The sequence below is a fragment of the Amphiura filiformis genome, chromosome 3, assembly GCF_039555335.1.
Source record: "Amphiura filiformis chromosome 3, Afil_fr2py, whole genome shotgun sequence".
Taxonomy (NCBI): domain Eukaryota; kingdom Metazoa; phylum Echinodermata; class Ophiuroidea; order Amphilepidida; family Amphiuridae; genus Amphiura; species Amphiura filiformis.
Genome location: NC_092630.1, coordinates 30,493,755 through 30,510,787, shown reverse-complemented (window position 1 = coordinate 30,510,787; position 17,033 = coordinate 30,493,755). Strand labels below are relative to the sequence as shown.

General features: G+C 33.8%; 1 protein-coding gene across 1 annotated transcript in view; it reads left to right on the top strand.

Moving 5' to 3' along the window:
• LOC140148344 (leucine-rich repeat serine/threonine-protein kinase 2-like) overlaps positions 1-17,033 on the top strand; it is a 169,604-nt gene that overhangs the window by 132,337 nt on the left and 20,234 nt on the right. Inside the window, exons 50-58 of the mRNA XM_072170267.1 lie at positions 819-928; positions 1,451-1,524; positions 1,899-1,962; positions 2,129-2,194; positions 2,876-3,052; positions 5,240-5,338; positions 10,403-10,531; positions 12,301-12,408; positions 16,004-16,111. Coding sequence (XP_072026368.1) covers positions 819-928; positions 1,451-1,524; positions 1,899-1,962; positions 2,129-2,194; positions 2,876-3,052; positions 5,240-5,338; positions 10,403-10,531; positions 12,301-12,408; positions 16,004-16,111 — 935 coding nt within the window. The remainder of the gene's footprint in view (positions 1-818; positions 929-1,450; positions 1,525-1,898; positions 1,963-2,128; positions 2,195-2,875; positions 3,053-5,239; positions 5,339-10,402; positions 10,532-12,300; positions 12,409-16,003; positions 16,112-17,033) is intronic.

The following is a 17,033-nucleotide window of genomic DNA, read 5'->3' as shown; positions in this document are numbered from 1 at the left end:
TGGTGAATGTGATGGACAAAATATGTTTCCAAGAAAAACATGTTTGAAGGATATGTTACTACTAATGGAGTCGATACTCCTCCTCTGTCATCTCTCAGTGGGCCGATTCCATTTGAAATTAAAGTTAAGGTTCAAACTATTAAGGGGGTACTACACCCTTCGATAAATTTGTGTCTATTTTTGCATTTTTCTCAAAAACTAATAACACAGTGGTAACAAAAGTTATACATATTATAGGGGCAAGGAATCCAATTACTACACTGGAATTTCAGTGACCCAAGACAAGCGGTTCGTTATTTATGATAAGCAATAAGGTACCGCTAGGATGTACCTCATTTCCTATCATATATACTGAACCGCTTGTCTTGAATCACTGAAATTTCAGTGTAGTAATTGGATTCCTTGCCCCAATAATATACATAACTTTTGTTACCAGTGTGTTATTATTTTTGAGAAAAATGCAAAAGTAGTCACAAATTTTACCAAAGGGGTGTAGTACCCCCTTAAACCGTTTCTTTAATAGTTAAAGTTAGGAATAACTATTTAAGGATATAGCTAGCTCTAAACTTATGCGTCACTATTTATTTAAAAATTTGGAAATATCACTCTACGACACTATGTGTTGCGAGTTTTTCGACCAACAATATCATTTAAACTTTATTTGACTTGATTAAGGTGTATATCACATAATAGGGTGAGACTGGAGTCAAAACTTGTGGTTGGAGATCACCTTGTATGAAAAGAAAGCGGCTAGGAAAGGATCATGGTCAAAGGCCAATGGGGTACTGACTATATTTTGTTTGTTTGTTTGTTTGTAGTTGCACCAGCTCATCGGTTTATCCTGGATGATCTGATGATGCATTCTGAAAGTAGCACTGAAATCATATGCCCCAATCATCGAAACCAACCGGTACCTCTGCATAAACTGGTAAGCTTCAAGTTGTTTATCTTTTTGGTAAATGTTGTAAAAGTGGAAATTTTTATACTACGTTTATTTTTGCGATTTTCATGTTCCAATCCAAACTGCTACCATGAAAATAACAACGTTTGAATATATTCCTTTGTGCATAGGTCAATGTAAGGAAACTTAGAATCGCAAATTTATAAACAAGGGAAACAGTTTAAAAATGGCGAAGTACAAACAATTAATCTGGGAAAATTTCCACTTTTACAGTTTGCTAAAAAACTCCAAATGGCCTATGTTAATTGAGGAATTTGTGGAACAATTACACAAAATACTTCCTCTCACCTGTAAGATTACACCCACTTACAAAATAAACTCTGAGGTTTATTTTTATTGGTAAGCTTTATTTTGGTACTGATTAGCTGACAATCATCTACAACATAGAGTAAGCCCTTCCCAGTTGGTAGGCCTTTATTATAGTGCAATGCTATCTTAGGTATAAGCAATTAGGATATTTACTTAGGTTATTCTTGATTTTAATTACAGGCTCCAGATGTGATGCTTGCAGACCTTGATGAAAGACTCATCATAGATCATTCCAAGTTTGAATTCTTTCCTAGGTAAGATGTGTCCAAACTAGTAATAAATATCTGAAATTACATTCTACACGATATCCAACATTTAGATAATGCCTTGTAGCGATAATTTCTTTTTAAAACCGTGTACCTCTAGAGGATAAGTGGGAAAAGGTTACAAACAGTTATGAACCAGGCCAATTTACACTGATTTCAATGGGGCTTATTAGGTATTCATGCGGCCATATCTCGGGCCCTCATGATCCGATTCCCACCAAATTTGGACTGTGGATGTTTTTCATAATGTTCTACTGAAATATGTCATGAAAATGCTGAAATGCAAAAAAGAAAATTTTATGACGTCACATTTCGGTACTCTATTGGTCATTTGCATTGATTTACTTCTTTTCATATTACAGTCCTGAGTATGTTCTAGGAGATGGAAGCTATGGATCTGTCTACAAGGCCAAGTACAAAGACAAGGTAAATTAATATGTCCATAATATGTTAATTATTAATTATGTATTAATTATGTATTAATTAATCAATTATAGTATGTTTTACTATCACTGAAAACTGAAAAAAATGTACTGTATTTATCTAAATGAGTTACAAAATTCATGTTGTACAAATTATTATTATCTTGCAGCCTGTTGCAGTGAAGGTCTTCAGCAAGGGCTCAGATGTGCATCCTCATAGGCTATTGAGGCAAGAGGTGTGTAGAAGCATTTTCTAAACTTGGTTTCTAAACTAAAGTCCAATTGGTAGCCTCATCTGCCCATTATTCCCTCAATTTTTTTTGTATCAGCGGCTAACCAGAAGTTTTCTCATTAACATTGTGGCATAGTGTCAGATTTCAATTGTTTTATGTGGGTTCCCTTTGCAAAAAGGTGTCGTCCAGTTCAAGGTGTTGGTTAATCTATTCTATCAATGGACAATATTCTATAAGATCAGTGGCTCTTCATTATAGACATTTACTTAGGCTTTAGAATTTGATCTATAACTTGCAATTTGGATACTCGTTATAATAAATATAAATAAAATAAATGTTGACATTTATATAGCACCTTTCACATGTATCAAATCGCTTTACATTTATTCCGCTGTCATTAGAATATGTCAGCTGCCATACAATGCCCAAGGTATGCTCATACCTTTGGGCGGTGCTCAATGGACATTATTCCTAACAGCTCCCCATTTTACCCCTGGGTAGAGAGAGGCAAGTGAGGTAAAGCGCCTTGCCTAAGTACACAACACGATGGCACCGCCGGGGCTCGAACTCGCAACCCTCCGATTGCGAGGTAGAGCCTGTACTGCTGTGCCACCGTGCCCTTATACTAGCTACTACTTATTTGGAGATTAATTGTTGGTTTCAACCAATTGTTGGCTTTTTTAGGTGACAGTTTTGAGGCATCTGCAGCATCCTAGCCTAGTATCCCTGGAAGGAGTCAGCTTCAGTCCTTCACGGATTCTAGTCTTGGAGTTAGCCCCACATGGCTCGCTGGCATCATTACTCAATGAACAACAACAACGACTCAATAACAGACAGCTACAGCATAAGATTGCAATACAGGTAAGAAATAGCGTACTCTTCCCCATGAACACATTGACACACACACCCCTACAAATGGTGGAAATCAGGAATATGTATTCAATACTATGGAAACGGGGACATTCAATAAAAAGGTGCCATATCTTCATGTCAAAATACAAAGATCTTCATTATTATTGATACACCCATATCATATTACACACACCCATGCACCCTCCTGTAACATGTTGAAATAGGATATAATGATTTGCAAGTATGTACTACATGTACCGGGTTATAAGATTTAAATTAACCATCTAAAAAGGTCCCTGTTTTGCTGTAAAAAATTCACTTCCTGTGTATATGTGATTCAACGCTACATTGTATGTTATTGGGGTAAAACTCAAATAATAGCTGCTGATACTCTATAACAGCCTCAATAGAATTAATATTTTCGAGTATATCCCCAGCTTTCATAGTTACGAATGCATGTGTATCCCTGTTCTACACATTTTTTCAGACGCATATACCTCCACCCACACACATATGCATACATTCTGAAACATCTTTGACATCTTTATATTTGTCTTGGGTACTTCAAATAAAAGGACAATTATTATCTTACCCCAAGTACATGTAAACCTTTAATTCACAGGAAATAACTTTAATGAAATTCAAAGAGTCCTTATTTATTTTATGGTAAAGAATTTTTTACAAATTTGTTTTTTATGTCTTTAGGAATCAGATAGCAACGTTTGCACAGTATTTTTTGAAGTATGAGAGCACATCAGACACATCAAATTACCTTCTGAATACGAGGAATGGCTTTTTGATATCAAATAATTTTGATTTTTTGAATTTTGCGATATAATACAAATTTTATGGCAAATTATTAAAAATTGAAGACCTGAAATTTTTTTAGTCTTTTTTTGGGAAAAAAGTACATCTTAAATACAAAAGGTCGAAATGTTCAAATGATGAACGGCTTTTCCTCCCAGCTACATACACGTTAAGTACATTTGTGACGTGTCATGTCAAAAGCAGACACTTTTGGGCAGGATCGTAAATGAAGAAATAGCCAAAAATCTGCCCGGGGTGATTTTTTTCACAGCTTTGGTTTGTTACGAATTTGTGATGTTATTAATGTTAAAGATATTGTCTGATAGTTTCAGACCGGAATGTAACTGGCATCTTGTATTTTTTGAGTCATTTTTCAAGGTAATTCCTACTCTCAACATTGTCAATAATATTTTTAAAGGCCGATATCTCAATTTCCAATTTTATATTACCATAACTTACGAACTCATTATCTTCGCTTAGGAATATCCGATTTCATTGGGGAAAATGGCGTTATGGAGCAAAATATCTCTATATTTAAGATATGTAAAAACCTCAAAATTTATAACCTGCCCAAAAGTGTCTGATTTTGACATGACACGTTACATTTCATCAGATGTCAAAAGAAGTTTAAACCGGTAAATAACCGGTGTAATTTGATGTGAATGTTGTGAGACAATTTTAAATTCCTTTTGATGATGTAAAAATGTGTTTTGTTGCAATTTGATATTGTGAATTGGGAACATCATCCAAACTGATATTGTGGTAAAGCTTGGAAATTTGAATTTATTTTACATCTAGCCCACTGTTTCCCTAGATAGGGCTATAAGAATACACATAATCAAAATAATTATTAACTTTGGGTTCTTATTTAATGGTCTAATCAGGGTTGTTGATTTTTTTGATTTTTTAAAAAGTTTTTTTTTAAATTAGATTTTTTTTATTTAAATGAGATTTTTTTAAATTTAAATCGATTTTGTTAAATTATTTTTTCCAAGAACTGCTATACCCCCATGATAAAGTCAAAAAAGTACCAGTGGAATGCTAGTCATATGCACAGTCCTTCCAGGTATTTACAAAAAAATCAAAACATGTTTTTACATGTGAAAATTTCAAAGAAATATTTTTGGTAAAATCATGGGGAACGAACCTGTTGAATTCTGCACCATGAAGATGAATTTTTAGCAATAGATAAAGTGCCATCATAGAGGTATTTTAATTGTATCCAAAAGTTGTAGAAGCATTAAGAATGAAGTAAAACGGTAAAAAAAATGGTCAAAAATGGAAATCAAGTGATTTAAATTTCGATTTAAATCACTGATTTAAATCGGCGTGATTTAAATCAAACAACCCTGAATTGGTCTTAATTGTGCATGTCTGCTTATATTACAGATTGCTGAGGGTTTGAGTTTCTTACACAAGAACAAGATTGTCTACAGGGATTTGAAGCCAGATAACATCCTCATATTCTCCCTGGCTCTTAACAGTGCTGTAAGTATTACATCTTTACTATATTATATCAGTACTAAATAGGCATGCCTCGTGGATAAAAAGTACTAATTGTCTGTTACACAGTTTTCAATGGCAAAATTGCTTATATCTGGCAGAATTTTCCCATATTTTGGCCTCTCTTAAAATATGTACAGATTTTCGCCATATCCGCGACACCGAATCCTGATTTTGTTTTTAAACTTGAGGCAAAAAATAATTAGCGATCAAGTGGTAAAATTTTTGTTTTTTGAGCAGGGCACAACAAATGATTTTTTCATGTGCCCAATTGGACAGGCTTTACTGAGAGGTTGCTAGTCTGAACTGTCAAAAAAAAAAATTGTAGTAACAAAATTTACAAGTGTAGTTACATCAACCATTATCTAGAGCAGAAGTTGTGCATGTGCATTCACCATCATGCTGGAGCAAGCTCTAACCAGGGAAGTGCTCTAACATACATAGCATTGCATGCATTGCACAGAGTACCGCAATGTGTACTGAACAGAATAGCTAGTCAAACTTGGGCAGAACCTTTTAATCATTTTATTATTGGCGATCCTGACTTTTAGACCACCCAAGCTATATAAGGTACAAATTGCAAATTTATCATATTAAATGTTCGCAACAAGGTTAAACATGTTTTCAACTGTGCAAACATACCTTTTATTCCATCGAACAAGCTTTATTTTGTTCCAAAATTAAAAGAGCTGGTAACAAAACTGGTGATGCAAGCTCCAAAGTTTTTGCTTAGCACAAGCGCTTGATGTACGCTCGTTTTGACGGTAATTTACGCTAGCGTATCATTCATTTTCAAGCGTGTTGCGCGTTTGACATCGTTTTACTGCGTGACGCATTTCTGCATTTATTCAAGATGGCGATGTAGTGTGATGTGAAATGTGATGTAGTTTACCCCGTAATTTCCCTCATTACTCAAAGCTCTGCCCTCTTTCACAATATTTTAGCTTCTTGGATATCATCGGAAACATAGATTAGTAATATTAGGTAGGTCACTGTATTTTTAAAGGTTTTTTAGATGATTTTTACGATGAATCAATTGATGTTTTAAGCTTCTTTTCAAAAATTGGTTTTAGCTTGTTAAAAAACGGGTAAAAATTGTTTTTAGCTTGTTGGATATTTTTGCTTAATAGTTTAAAGCTTGACTCCTTAGATGAAACTTTTAGTTTAAGCTTGTTATAATATTAAACCTTGATGAAATAGTAATATTTGAGCCCTATATAGCGTGGGTGGTCTAAAAGTCAGAATCACCTTATTATTGATTGTTCAGCAGAATATAAAGGCTGAAACTCTTGATAAAGTCATTGACATAGTACTTTGTTTCTTAATATGAAAGCTGATAAATGAACTTTCTTACTTGCTCAATCAAACACAGGTCTTGCAAATTGCATTTGCCCCCAAAAAAGTAGCTTGCCCCGGACAAGACAGGTGACTTATCACACCTTGTTTCTGAGTAAATATAAAAGTCATAGAAAAGTGTACAAACAACACAATTGAAGTTAAATTTGATTATATTTTTACATGTTCGTAGTGCTTACTGTATGAAATATAGAAAAAAAGCAAAATTTTATAGAAGCGCAGTGATTTATAGTGCGTTACGCACAGGCACAATGCCTAGACGTTCATCCACAATCCTCGGCACACTTTGCAGGTTGTCGCTGACCACTACGGCCCCACATCATTCCATAAACCATTAACCAACAAATCAGGGACTTTGCTGCTTCAAGAGCGCACACCCTAAACATTCCACAAATAACCATCGCAACCAGGATCAGCTCCCCGAGTTTCGTACAGGTTACAACAAGACAAATTAGTAGTGAGTTCCTTGTCCAGGGGAATTTCAAGCTAACTCTTTCCACGAGAGTGTACTAGGCACTGCCAGGGTTCGAACCCGCAACCTCTCGCACCACAGTCGAACGCCTAATCGATTGAGCTAACTTGACTGCTATAAATAAATTGGCCTTTAAATGATAACATTGAGGTAACAGACACATTTGCCATTAAAAAAAAGAATACAAATCTGCTTTAAAAAAAAAGTCCACTCAAGGTAGAAACTTTTGATAAGTTTAGCAAAAGAGTGCCCTCGTGTGTTATAAGGTTATCAGCTCACTACACAGACAGTAAAACCTAGATTTGGGTCAATGTTTTGGGTGTGCATGGAGGTAATGTGTGTTATGGGCCACTTGTTTAGCTCCAGTCAGGTGAAACCATTGAGTGGTATCAATAGATAACCTTGTTGTGTGAATAGAATACCAGGGGCAGCGTTAGTTTATTAAAGGTTTGTTAATTGGTATTCAACAGGCATCTAGAGGTCAAATTATCTACTTAAATATTTGTTTTGCGGTATCTGACCTCCGCCTGACTGCAACTTTCTAAACAACGGCACATATTTAATTTATTTTTGTTTTCGTCTTCCTAGAAATGTTCAACAGTATAAACAGTGTCTCCAGGATTTAGTTTTGGGAACAAGACAGCAGTAACAAATATTAATTTTCCATAATAAGTAACCTACTGACCCAATTTTTCTTTCACCCGACTAATGTTTCAAAAACAGAAGAAAGATATTTTCATATTTTATATTTGCATTAAAATTTAATTATCAAATAACTCATTTTCTCACCAAAATTGTGCTTGTATTGTGTACACTTTAAAAATGTGTGCCATAACTGTATTTTGAAGAAATAATAATGTTAAGGAATTGGATATTAATGTTTGCGCAGTATTTGTTGTGGGAGCTGAATGTACACCAGATATATCGAATTGCATTCTGAATACGAAGAATGTCCTTCTCTTATCAAATAATTTTGATTTTTTGAAATTTGCGATATAATACAAATTTTATGAAAAATTATTAAAATTTGATATTTAAAAAAATTTTGATATTTAACAGTCCTTGAAGTAAACTTTATAAATCTAATGATATGTACTTAAAGTGTATTGAAAATGTTGACCTTTTATATTGAAGATACACATTTTTTTCCCAAAAAGACCTAATTTTTTTGTGTGTTTTGGGGAAAAAATTCACATCTTCAATACAAAAGGATAAAATTTTCAATTGATCGTTGGCTTTTCATCCCAGCTACATACACTTTAAGTATATATCATTAGATTTATAAAGTTTACTTCAAGGACTTTTAAATATAAAAAAAAATCAATTTTTAATCATTTGCCATAAAATGTGTATTATATTGTTAATTTCAAAAAATCAAAATTATTTGATACCAGAAGGACATTCTTCATATTCAAAATGCAATTCAATATGTCTGATGTGCTCTCATGTCCCACAAAAAATACTGTCCAAACGTTGCTACCAGAGCCCTTAAGTTCTTCAACTTATTATTTCCATGATTAAATAACATCAAAATATATCAAATGGATAGGATGTTAAGGAGAAAAAAGGCACAAAGGCCAAGAAGATACAACATAGCCGTACCGTTTTAGTATCAATATCACATATAAGCCAAAAGTGTCACAAAGGCAATTAGAATTGTCTAAATCAAAGTTGTCATTAATTTGAAGTCAATAAGTGCTTTGTTTTTAAATAATCTCTCATTTCTCAAGTACTGTTACGTTTAGAGCAGCATATAACAACAGCCTTAATAATATAAGGTAGTAATGCATACTAATTCAATGTGTCCCTGGCTGTTCAATCAGTAATTAAAACATACGACATATAACCACCTTTGGGGAAAAATGTGGGTAACCTGCAACTGAAATTTTGACCCGGGTAGACCAAGGCTGGATGGGAACTCGGGTACCTGAAAATTGGTGAGAGCCTTGGACTTAATTGATGCGCATTAGTAACAGAATAATTTTCGACCATTTACAAAGCTCTAGCTTAGATATAAATGCTAGCTCTTCTTGCTTGCAATGCACAGTGTGTGTAAGCACTTTGGGGCTTTTTTCTAATTGTCATTGTGACACTTTGACTTAGATATGATTGATTATACATTTAGCACAAGGCCAAAAAAGAATACAATGCTAGTTATGCAATATTTTATTCACTGAGAGACAAGTATTTACTCAACCATTAAATACTGACTCAGATTTTGAGATTGCAAAGAGAAAGAATTTTCCTTTATATTTTGGGTTTTTTGATATATTCTTAAAATATTTTAAACCTTTTAGTTCCCATTGCTATTTCAAATTGAAACAAACAAAAAAGTATTTTTAAGACAATTTTAATCTTATATCTTCGAGGACTGTTATATATCAAAAATGTGAAACATATCAAATTTTAATAATTTGTCATAAAATTTGTATTATATCGTGAATTTCAAAAAATAAAAATTATTTGATATCAGAAAGACATGCTTCAGATTCAGAATGCAATTCGATACGTCTGAGGTGCTCTCATGTCCCACAAAAAATACTGTCGAAACGCCATAAACGCTCATTCTAGATCCCTTAATGCAGCCGGTGCATATAAATGTTGAAAAAAAATGTTAGTGTACACAACTTTAAAAATGAAAGCAACCATTTTTCATCAGGTAATGCTATTTTTGTAATATGATAGAAATAAATTGTGTTTCAGTATACTTTACACTCAAATCCAGGACTCAAATAATGTGTCCCTGCCAGTGAAAATGTTCAAGTAATGGGTTCAGCTGCGCCTCACCCATTATTTACATTTGTACTGCTTCCGAAACATCATTTTGGTGTAAAGGATACTGCATTACCCTTATATCATTGCCAATCCTTTTGAAGTTGAAGCGTTAACCATGTGTAAACTATTTGTATAATGTATAAGTGGTAATTTTCGCGTACAGTTATTTTTGCGACTTGTAGTGAGAGACACATTTTCGCGAATGTTATTTTCGCGATTGCCCAGTCCTCCCCTACACTTACTTGTTATACATTATTGCACATATTCGCAAGGTGTTATTTTCGCGGTTGGAGCTCTAATCATGAAATTTGTGAAAATAAAACCATCGCAAAAATTACCACTTATACAGTACTATTTTCCCACTGTGTAATTTCATACATAGAACCGTTGTTGTTATGACTAATCCCACACAATCAACTTCATTGCACTTCACCCAATTCTCACAGTACAATGCCAAAATTGCCGACTATGGGATCTCAAAGTTTGCCACACCTTATGGATTGAGGGCGCCAGAGGGCACACCTGGATACCGAGCACCAGAGGTCATACGAGGAATAACAACATACAACACAGAGGTGAGAATCAATCAAGCAGATAAGTAGGGTTTTGATTTCGTGGTGATATTTTTCTCCTGCATGTTGTCTATGTTAATTAAGATTAGAAATAATTATATTTGTATTGATTGATAGTTTGATTGATTGATTGATAGATTGATTGATTCATTGATTCATTGATTGATTCATTGATTGATTGATTGATTGATTGATTGATTGATTGATTGATTGATTGATTGATTGATTGATTGATTGATTGGTTGATTGATTCATTCTTTTCTGTTGTTCCATTCCATTCTGTTTGTTTGTTTGTTTGTTTGTTTGTTTGTCCAACCATACAGTTTAGTATAATTTAAGACAGTTTGAATTCAGATAACAGAGTTTAAGATAATAAAAGACATTTATTAAATCAATTGTATTAAAAAAAAAAGATTCTTGTGTGTAGTGAATTTGAACAACATAAGACCTGGTTACATCTTTGAATTTAACAAGGAATATATTTATAGAATCGCCTTTTATTTCCAATTCAAATAATAACCTTAATCTTTGTTCATTCGTGCCTATGAAATGAATAGCAAACAAACCCATCGTATGTAAATATGTAGATACTCACATTTATGTAATTTGAGTACCCCCCAGTAGTGATGACTTTTTTGTTTTGTGGGTTGTTCTTAAAACAGTTTTACGGTGGTGACTTGGTTCACGTCAATGTCATGCCTCAAAAAACAAACAAATGTAGTGTGATTTGTACACAATATCATGCCTCAGTTGTTTTGTATTATTTACCTTGTCTGACCTAATGGCTCTACTTTCCTACTCAAGGCCATGAAATCACAATGCAAATTATATATAACAATATAGGGAGATAAATGAGAACTGTTTAATGGCTGATTTTCTTTGGATACCAAAGACTTTGTACTTTGTTACAGTTTTGTCAGCTTCAATACCAAGATTTTAATATTTTAAAAAAAATGATATACAATAATTCATTCCAAAAATCATGGTTTTAAAAAGAAATAATGTTATGTGGGTTTTTGTTATTATTTTGATGAAATAAGAATCACAAAATGTTCTGGTATGTATGAACAGCCCCTCAGGATTAAACAACCGTTTAGTCATGAAGCTATATGAATGAACCCCAAATTCAATGTTGTTTTGGTTAATAATCATCTGCATTAGCCTATTTTTAATGTACTTTGTGATTTTAAAGAATTTTAAGAACCCATTGTAGGTCTTTTACCTTTTAGGATATTTGTCAATGGAAATTGATTTTATCTCTAATTTTCACATGATTTATTCAAGATTTTACATCAGCAATATTTTGCATTTGAGTGACAAATTATTTGATTTTTATTTCATAAATGGAATTGCCATCTCATAGGCATTGTGTTGAGCCACTTGATGAATTCATATGTGAGGTCAGATTTTGGCCCAAGACCTTTTTGTTATATTGAATGAAAAACCTGTAATTTCCTCCATAAATGAGCATTTTGCCAAGTCTTTGCCATTCTAAATATGTATACTTTAGACCAATAATTTAGCAGTTATGAGGCCCGAAAGTTTCCATAATTCCAGGGTTAAGACCACCCTTAAGTGGATTATGTGATTTAGGAGGGGAAAAAATCTTATTTAAATGAAAAATCTGATTAAAAAAAAAAATTTCAATAAAAAAACCAGCTATCCTGATTTTTTTTGATTTTTTATATAAGAGATGTTTTTTAAAACATTTCTAAACTCATATTGAAATTAAATTCATTTTGAAATTAAATTTGATCCTATTTACATCATAGGTTGATATCTATTCCCTTGGTATTTTGCTCTATGAGATGGTATCAGGAGGGAAGAAGCCATTTGCAGAGTTGGAATTCAGAGCTGAGCTGGATGAAGCCGTAATGAGGGTAAGATTTCACATCATAAATCAACATCATCTAAATTTTGTCAATAACTTGAGAATTGTAAATAAATTATCATGATCATATTTGAAATCAGCATTTAAATGCATTATAATGAGTACAAATGTGACACGATCTGGTCCGTGGGGGCTAAAGGCGGCAAATTTTAAACTGAGATAAAGGTAAAAATTTGAGTAAAATACATCAGAAAATACACATCATTGGTGTTTTCAGTAAATGATAGCCTATTGAATGTATAATGTAATAATTACAGTAACTCAATTTTTAAAAATGCCTCCTTTGGCCCCATGGACCAGATTGTGTCACAAATAAGCCTAGTATTGGTTCAGTGGTTCTTGCGGTAGCTCGTGGTATTTTGAGCTTATATCTCAAAACTTGGGACTTTTTTATGCTGAAGCCTATTTGGCTAGCACACAGAGCATTAAGGGGTGGGGTATGAACATTTGGACAGTATTTATTGTGGGACATTAGAGCACATCAGACATATCAAATTGCATTCTGAATACGAAGAATGTCCTTCTGATATCAAATAATTTTGATTTTTTGAAATTTGCAATGTAATACACATTTTATGGCAAATGATTAAAAATTGATATTTTTGATATTTAACAGTACTCAAGTAAACTTTAAAAATCTGATGATTTATACTTAAAGTGTATGTAGGTGGGATGAAAAGCCGACGATCAATTGAAAATTTTGACCTTTCGTATTGAAGATATGGATTTTTCCCCAAACACCAAAAAAAATGAGGTCTGTTTGGGAAAAATATCCATATCAAAAATGTGAAAAATATCAAATTTTAATAATTTGTCATAAAATTTGAATTATATCGTGAATTTCAAAAAATGAAAATTATCTGATATCAGAAAGACATTCTTCGTATTCAGAATGCAATTCGATATGTCTGATGTGCTCTCATGTCCCACAAAAATACTGTCAAAAGCTGAAAACGCTCATTCCAGATCCCTTAAGACAGACACATCAAAGTAAGTTTATGGTAAAAAGAAAAGGTCTAACAATGCGCTCTTTCATTTAAAATCCAAACTACCACTGTGGAAGATTTGGGAAATATTGTCCACAAGGGGGAGTATAAATTTCAAGCGGAATGAACGCGTATTGGGTAGTGTATAGTCACACCCTAATTGTAAGACTATCCGAGTGCTCAAGGTGATAATTTACACCTACTCATATAACTCTCTGATCTTTTTCCTGGGAAACAACAGTTCCCAATGTGTGATTTTAAGAATGGGGTAAAGTTATGCTAAGAACTTCAATGTCAGAATAATACCAGAAATATACTTGACTTTGATACATTAAAATATTGAAATTTAAACAAGACTTCATGCATGGTTGAAATGCTAATATAACAAGTTATGACTCATAACTAATCCTATTGTATTTTTGTACTAGCTAGGAACTCCCTATAGGTATTTACTAGAAATAGGTGCGGTGTATCAAGACTACTTTGCCGCCGTTTTACGTATATTGTACCTTGGTTACCGAATCCAAACAAGAAAAACTTAAGTGGTATATATGCGTAAGAGTAGCTAAAAGTCAACAAGTTTAATAATGGGTGCAGTGGCTATGAACTGATTGTTGTGTGAATGCTAAGTCATATGTGCAATTACTTTATTTGTTTTTTTGCAAGTTTCTAACATACAAAGTCTTGGGTCAGTGATTCACTGGAATTGATTTTTTTTGTGTCCAAATATTATATTGGCTTAGATTCATGGGAATAAAAATGTGAGGATTTGTGGGCTATTCCATTTAAAATCCACACTACCCCTGTGGAAGATTTTGGAAATATCTTCCACAGGGGGAGTATGAATTTCAAATGGAATGAGCACATTAGCAGCTCCATTTGAAATACACACTCCCTTAGTGGAATATTCAGTTTGAATCTTTCTCACAGGGTGTATGAAATTCAAGTGGAGCTGCCTAATGTGTTCATTCCATTTGAAATTCATACTCCCACTGTGGAAGATATTTCCAAAATCTTCCACAGGAGTAGTGTGGATTTTAGATGGAATGGCCTAATGCACTTTCGAGCTTGTGCAGTCAAGTTGCCTGTTGGTATGAAATGCTTTGAAAGGAACCAAATATTTTTATTAAGTCCACAAATTGACTGATTCAATCATGTTTTTATGACTTTATCAAGAAGCAGGGACCAAATACTAGATATGTTAGTACCAATATTTTTAAATATTTTTAAATATTTTTAAATATTTTTATTTGTCTGCCTGGGTTTGAAGGTGGTTGGGATATAAGTGTGTACACATCATATAACCCCTATTAGTTAGGTCACTTTTGAGTCCACGCTAGTGAAATTAGGCTATTCCATTTAAAATCCACACTACCCCTGTGGATGATTTTGGAAATATCTCTCACAGGGGGAGTATGAATTTCAAATGGAATGAACATATTAGGCAGCTCCGTTTGAATTTCATACACCCTCTAAGAAAGATTCAACCTGAATCTTCCACAGAGGGAGGGTGAGTTTCAAATGGAGCTGCCTATTATGTTCATTCCATTTCAAATTCATACTCCCCTGTGGAAGATATTTCAAAATCTACCACAGGGTAGTGTGAATTTAAATGGAATAGCCCAATACCAGTCCCATGGAGATGTGTAAAAATAATCTATATTCAAATGTCGGTAACTATATACTTTACAAAGTGACTCCTTAAAGACAAACAAAATAAGAGAAGTAAACAAACGTAAAGAAATACATTGGTAACCATTGATTGTTTGAGCTACTGAAGCACAAAGATTTAAAAGTTTGTTCACCCTATTTTCAGAATAGCACCACTTGTAAGCAGGCAGCTTGAGAAATACAAAATCTGAATAAAAACCTAGAATCTTTCTCAATCTTGGCAGGTGACTAGATACAAGCCTTTTTTTATTACTGTATAGTGGGATATATTTGCTGCGTTAATTTTTCACGATTTTTTCAATCCTGGACAGTTTAGTACTAGAGTGTTTAATTCGCATTTTCAAATATATTCACATTAAGTACTATGTGTAATAAATATTTTTGCTGGGTTAAAAATTTGCGGCTGCCTGTTTGACTGCAAAAAGTGCGGAAATTAAAAGCCCACAAAAATGTCATGCTCTACAAGACCTGGCACAAGATATTCACAACATATGCTCAATATTTTTGGTTTTTAATGTTGATTTAAAGATGGTTTCACAGTATTTAGGAAGACATGACCTTAAATCTCCCGCAGAGGGGGTATAAATTTCAAATGAAGTAAACCATTCAGGTAACCTATACTCCATTTGAAATTGACACTCCCTTGTGAAAGATTAAGGCCATGATGTGTCTGGCTGAGTCAGGTTGAGGTGTAAACTTCAAATTGGTATGGTTCAAGCGTAACTCAAAGGTGGAAATTTTATGGGATCTTTGCCAAAAATGTTGGGTGGGATTTAAAATGGATGATGTGGCTATGTGGGAAATACAAAGCATGTTAGTTAGGAAACTGAACAAGCATGAGGTCAAATTTGGTGATATACACGACTAAAGAAAACTGACAATGTTGGTGTAATATTCAATACATTTGTTTCATATGTTTGATTACAGGGTCGCCAGTTGCCTCCAATCACCCAGCATGCTGGTGTTGCCCCTTGGCCTGATCTACAGGAACTCATCAGACATTGCATGGAGCATGTGCCTCAACACAGACCTACTGTAAGTAACACTGTACCGCTGCACTGATCTTAAAGACAGAAAAGATCATTCTGTTTTAGAAGCACTTGGTGCATATTTTCATTGGCTACTTGTACAGCAGAGTATTATTTTTCATTAGTTTTTTTGCATTAAATGTATGTAAATGGTTGGTTGTTGGTTCAAGCTACCATGATTACAAGTGATTAAACCTGATTTTATAAACCCTACTCTCCCCTTGACAAGTCATAGCACTTTGAACATCATAGCAATTTGAATTGATAAACAAAATACCTCTTTATATGTGTAGGAATGTCTAGGATAGTTTCTCTTTGTCAAATATTAAAAAAAAAAACCACACACAGGTGCACAAATTATATTCATAACCTCATTAATAAACGCGATGCGTGCGATCCAATCATATTTTATTATTTGCAAAAACGCGAATGCAAATCGAGGTCATTAATATCTCACAATTGACCACAAAATGCGTATTTGTTCCAATGTCGCACACAATTGACCTGTGCGCTGTATTGTGCGTCCAACAAATTGCGCGCGCGCTGGCTACCGTATTTGGATTGCGCGCTACCATATTTGCACAGATTCTACTACGCACTTTTGTTATTGGTCGTCTTGTTTTAGCCTGATCGATTTTGGGAAAGGGAAGATGTCAAAATTGTTTATTTTTACAAACTTTTGAGGAAAATTTTGTGTTATTTTGCAAAGTTAAAAGATCAAAGTGACGGTTATGAATGAGGTTAATAACTTTGCATCGGTAATATGTCAGGCATTGTGAAAAATCTAAACATTTTGCTTTGGACCTCGGAATATCCCTCGGGGCGTAGCCCCTCGGGAAATTCCTCGGTTCCATAGGCAAAATGTTTAGATTTTTCACAATGCCCTCCAAATAACCGATGCGCAGTTATTAACCTCTAACTAATCAACA